This window comes from Carlito syrichta, unplaced genomic scaffold, assembly GCF_000164805.1.
Source record: "Carlito syrichta isolate Samal-C Ts95f unplaced genomic scaffold, Tarsius_syrichta-2.0.1 Scaffold85413, whole genome shotgun sequence".
In the NCBI taxonomy this organism is placed as follows: domain Eukaryota; kingdom Metazoa; phylum Chordata; class Mammalia; order Primates; family Tarsiidae; genus Carlito; species Carlito syrichta.
Window position 1 is genome coordinate 159,016 of NW_007029509.1, and position 5,415 is coordinate 164,430.

At 58.1% G+C, this 5,415-nt stretch overlaps 1 protein-coding gene across 1 annotated transcript in view; it reads right to left on the reverse strand.

Moving 5' to 3' along the window:
- The window catches only part of LMTK3 (lemur tyrosine kinase 3), a gene marked incomplete at its 5' end in the record, with an annotated part of 24,968 nt that overhangs the window by 18,066 nt on the left and 1,487 nt on the right, over positions 1 to 5,415 (reverse strand). The window contains 4 exons of the mRNA XM_021711723.1: positions 9 to 93; positions 1,282 to 1,430; positions 1,740 to 1,827; positions 5,203 to 5,323. Of these exons, the coding sequence (XP_021567398.1) occupies positions 9 to 93; positions 1,282 to 1,430; positions 1,740 to 1,827; positions 5,203 to 5,323 (443 nt within the window). The remainder of the gene's footprint in view (positions 1 to 8; positions 94 to 1,281; positions 1,431 to 1,739; positions 1,828 to 5,202; positions 5,324 to 5,415) is intronic.

Consider the following 5,415-nt stretch of genomic DNA (forward strand, 5'->3'; position numbering starts at 1 on the left):
CCGCCCACCTTGTAGTTGCTGTGGGCGAGCCCGTAGTCTCCGATGCGCACGGTCAGGTCGGAGGTCAGCAGGCAGTTGCGCAGGGCCAGGTCGCTGGGGGGGGCAGAGGTGAGCGAGGGCAGCGCCCCCCGCCCCTCCGGCTTTTCCTCTCAGTCCCTTCCCTGGTTCCTCCCCCCGACGAGCCCCCTTTCCTCCTCCTCCTCTCCCTCCTCCTCTCCCTCCTCCCTGACCCCGCCTCTTCCCCGACTCCTTTTCCTCGCCCGACCCTTCTCCTGGCCCCTCTGCCTCCTCTCCTGATCCCTCCTCCACCTCACTTGGCTTCTCCCCCTCCTCTCCTGACTCTTTTCCTCTTCTGACTCCCATCCCTCTCCTGATTTTTCCTTCCCCAGATCTATTCATCCCTGATTCCTTCTTTCCCCTCCTCCGGGGCTCTTCTTTCTCTCCTGACTCCGCCTCCTCATCTTCTGGTTCCTCCCCTTTCTCCTCCTCCTCCACTGACGCCTCCTGGCCTAGCTCCTCCCCCTCCTCTTCCTTCGTCCTTGACTCCTCCCCTTCTTTTCTGGCCCCGTCCCCTCTTTTAACTCCTCCTCCTGTCCGGGCTCCTCCCTCTCTGCTTTCGTCTTTGACTCCGCCCCTTCTCTTCTCTTCCCGCCCCCTCTCCTAACCCCGCCTCCTCTCCTGACCCCTCCCTTTCCTCCTTCCCTGACTCCTCCCCCTTCTCTTGCCCTCTCCGTCTCCTAACTCCGCCTCCTTCCCTAGCTCCTCCTTCTCGTCCTTCCCTGGCTCCTCCCCTTCTCCTTTTGCCCCCTCCCTCTCCTAACTCCTCCTCCTTTCCTGACTCCTCCTCTTCCTTCTTCCCTGATTCCTCCCCCATCCCCTCTGTCCCCTCTCCCTCTTCTAATCCCTGCTCCTCTCCTGACTCCTCCCTTTCCTTCTTCCCTGTCGCCTCCCCCTTCTCTTGCCCCCTCTGTCTCCTAACTCCCCCTCCTTTCCTAGCTCCTCCTCCTCGTCCTCCTTTCCTGGCCCCTCCCCTTTCACCTTTGTCCCCCTCCCTCCTCTAACCCCTCCTCCTCTCCTGACTCCTCCCCTCCTCTTCCTTCTCCCCTGACTCCACCCCTTCTCTTTGTCCCGCCCCCTTTCCTAACTCCTCCTCCTCTCCTGGCTCCTCTTTACCGTCCTTGGTTTTCTCCTCTTTTGTGTCAGCCAATCGTGACTCCGTCCCTCCCCTAGCCCCTCCCCGTGGCCTCCCCGTCACCCTCCCATAGCTTCCCGGACACCCACCTGTGCACGTAGTTGTGGGAATGCAGATGTGCCAGTCCGCGGGCGATCTCCAGGCCCATCCTCTGCAGTGTTCGCAGGTCTCGAGGGGGGAGCTCCGGGGACAGGCCCTCGGGGGGCCTCTGGGCTCGGAGGTAACGCTTCAGGTCCCCCTGGAGGGGAGGCACGGAAGGATCAGCCCCTCCCTGGCCCTCACGCAGCCAGCCAGACTGTAGCCAGGATGGGGACGGCCTCTGCTCTGAGCCTCAGTTTCCCCTACTGCTTGAAGGGGGTAATGACAGAACCCACCTCACCTGAGAGTTCAGGGCCACCAGGACAGTCAGCGTTCAAGAAATGGCAGCACATGCCACACAGGTGTCTAGGATGATGACGGTGCTGATAGCCCCGGGACCTCAGACTTGCCTCCCGCCCTCCACCCAGCTCCTCACTCTGCCCTCCCCTACTTCCCCCAAGACCCTCACCAGTTGGCAGAACTCCATAATCAGCAGAAAGGGCAGCGTCTCCACACAGAGCCCCAGACATTGGAGAACGTTGGGGTGCTGCAGGCTCCTGGGGGTGAGGAGGTGGCTGGGTCAGGGAGGCAGCCCCTGTCCCCCAGCCCCCAGCAGGACCAAACTGCTGCCTCAGCCTCCTTGGCCTCAGTTTCCCTACCTCAATCTTTCTCCCCACTGCCCCTTCCCTCCCGAGGCCCCTATCCCAGGACTGCCCTCACTGGCCAGCTCCTGGGCCCAGACCCCCAGACACTCCCTTGTCTCTCCTTCCCCCACAGCCCCCTTCCTTCCTGCTCCTGACTCTTCTCTGTCTCCTCCTCTCCATCCCCACAATCCCAGCTCAAGCCTCCTCCCAGTCTCCCTGCCTCCAGTCTCTCCCCTTTCGTTTGCCCCTGCTTCTTGCTCACAGCCCTCTGTGGCTCCCCAGCACGCAGGCCGGAGCCCAATCCTGGGCCTCTTGCTCTCTCAGCATTGCCTGGCTCCACACACATCGTCCCAAACACACAGGCCCCTCACTCGGCCTCCAGGCCTCTCCTTTCACAGTGCTCTCTATGGAGAACGCCCATCCCTCATCCAAATTCTCCTCCCCCACGAGGCTTCAGCCTCAATACTATCTCCCCAGGAAGCTTCAATGCTCCCCAGTGCTAGGCTGAACACCCCACCTTTACCCTAGTGCCGTGGGTAAGAAGCAGGCTCGGGGTTAGAATCCTACTTCCCACTTTCCTAGGTGTGTCACTTTGCCTTTCCCTGCCTCCGTTTTCTTCCTCTGTAAAACAGGAGCACTGATAGTAGCTCCCTCATACAGACATGGAGTGGAATTGAGTGAGGTCAGAGAGAAACTGTTATGTAGTGAGAGGCCCTCGCTAGTATGGTCGTTTTTATGTTGAAATTTTCAAATATTACCAGGTTTATTTTCACCCTGCATTCTCACTGCTCACTCTCCTTAAGCTTACTCTTGTCTCACAGACTGTGCACCTGCTGTTCCCTCTGCCCGGAACACACTTCCTATGATGCTCCGCATGGCCGACTCCTCTGGGTCAACCCAGCCTCCCCGATGGTCCTGTCCAAAGTGGACCCTGTCTCTATCACAAACTGCCTTGGAGTACTTCTCATTCTTTGATATTTTCTCTTTTTAAAATATCTGAGCCAGGCATGGTGGCTCACGCCTGTAATCCCGGCACTTTGGGAGGCTGAGGAGGGAGGATTGCTTGAGGCCAGGAGTCCGAGACCAGCCTAGGCAACATAGCAAAGACCCTTTCTCTATTAAAAAAAAAAAAAAAAGAAGACTAAATGTGTGTCTTGGTTTACTTATTGTGTGTCTTCTCCACTAGGTGGTGAACTAGGACAAGAATAAGGGATGTCCGGTTGCCAACTGTGTCCCTAGTACCTAGACTTGTAGACTAGTAGAACGAAGGACTTGACTCTCATACATGGCCTGGAGTTCTGTGGGAGGAGGATGACATTTCAGTTCGCAGCCCAGAGCCCGGCCAGGAGAAGGTACCTGAGGCAGGGGCCACCTATGCACCTTGGGGCCAGTGCCCGGCCCCAGCCATCCACTGCCTGTGTTTTAACCACAGCTCTGCTGTTGACACTGTGTGACCTCCTCCACCTGGGAGAACTGTACCTCCCATTCCCACCTGGCAGGAGAGCCAGGCGACAGCATGTTATTCAGCACCCACCATGTGCTGGGGCTGGGTTCATGGCCACAGCTCCCAGCATGGTAGATCCAAGACCTCCCGTGTAGAAGGAAGCCTGGGTTCACTGAACACCTACAGATCTGAGCCAAGGCCAGCCACTCTTGTCGTCAAATCTTCCCAACAACCCTGCGAGGCGGGATACTGATCCCTGTTCGATCCAGAAGGAAACAGGCTCAGAGAGGTGAAGTGACTCGCCTAGGGTCACACAGTTGGGAATGGTAGCAAAGCTGGGATTTGATTTCAGGTCTGTGGTTCACTCAGTGAACATCTACTAAGGGCCGATGACACTTGTGCTTGGGTGGCAAGATGGGCCCTGAGCTGCCAGTGTCAACCTGTGCTGTCCAACAGAACTTAGTGAAAGTGGGAGTGTTCGAGGCCTGTGTTGTTCGCCATGGGGCCGCTGTCATGCTCTTGAGATGTGAAGAGTGTAGCTGAGGAAGTACGTTTTTAAAAATTTGATTACTTTTTTTAATGTAAGAGACAGGGTCTCACTCTGTCATCCAGGCTGGAGTGCAATGGCACCATCGTAGCTCACTGCGGCCTCGAACTCTTGCGCTCAAGCGATCTTCCCTCAGCCTTGCGAGTGGCTGGGACTACAGGACCCCCCCCCACGCTCAGCTTAACTTAACTTTGAATAGGCATATGTGACTTGTGGTTGCCACATAGGTTCTAGGAAGAGAAAGGCAAAAAGTAAACAGATAAAATAACGAGGCCTAGGATATATGCTATGAAGAAAATGGGAGATGACATGTTGGGACATCCCGGGACCCTCTTTAGATGGTGGCGGGGAGAAGAGAAGGCCTCTCTGAGTTGAGACCTGAGGAGGGGAAGGGAGCCCCCGACTCAAAGCTGGAGGTGAGCCAGGAGCGATGTTCTAGAGAGGGGAAGCAGGGAAGAGGCTCGTGTGTGGGAGCATCAGTGAGGAGGCTGAGTGGCTGGGATGAGGGGACCAGTGGCAGGGAAGGAACAGGGTCAGACTCTGCAGGGCCTGTGGGCTGGAAGGAAGAGCGGGACTTGTCGTGTGGGCAGGAGCGAGCCATGAGAGGTTTTGGAGCAAGGGAGTGCCAGAATCCAAAGTCTTTGTCTCTCCCTTTTACAGTTGTTCTGACAGGGGGGTCTCCATGACACACCCTTTCCATGACGGGGATCTCACTACCTCACAAGGCATTTATCCGGCAAATGTTTACCTAGACCTCATTTTAGGAGCTCTTACACTGGAGAGGAGACAAAGCAGGGGAGGGACAGAGCGCACAGCCTAGCAGGAGGAAGGGGCCAGAGCTCCTTAAGCACCTTCTTGGGCACCCGCTCAAGGTCCTGGTCGGTGTCCTGCCTCTGTGTCCTGGTCTGTGCCCTTCCTCACCCCCAAGCAGCGGCCTGAGGATCCACCAGAGGGTCCCCAGCACTGAGCACGGCAATCTCACATCCTCTCAGCTGTCCTCAGGAGGACAATCAGGCTTCCTGGCCTCGCTTTTCAGATGAAGATCCTGAGGTTCAGAGTGGAGAGGGACTGGCCTCTCGCTCAGCTTCCGTGCTGCCCCCACCTCCATCACCCGCCTCTCACGTCTATCCCTGGCTCTGTCCCCAGGCAGGACCTGAGGCTGGGGGGACTTCTTGTGCCAGGAAGAGGCGGAGTCCGGGTATGACCCCCACTGTGCTTCCCGAGTGGCACCTCCAGGAGGCTCGCGCCCGGGCTTCTGGGTCCCCAGAGCCCACATCCACGAGAGGCCCCCCCATACCTATAGGGCTGGGCTTCCGAGATGAACTTGCGCTGCTCCAGGGGCCCCGCGCTGGCTCGGAGCTCCTTCACTACCACCTGGGCCGGAGTGTAGTCGGAGAAAATCTCTCCCAGGATCACCTGGTCAGGGGGCACCCGGGGGTCAGTGAGCGCCGTCTCCCCGGCCCCGACCCCCCCCCACGGCTCCCAGCTCCCTCCACCTCCTTTCCAGCCT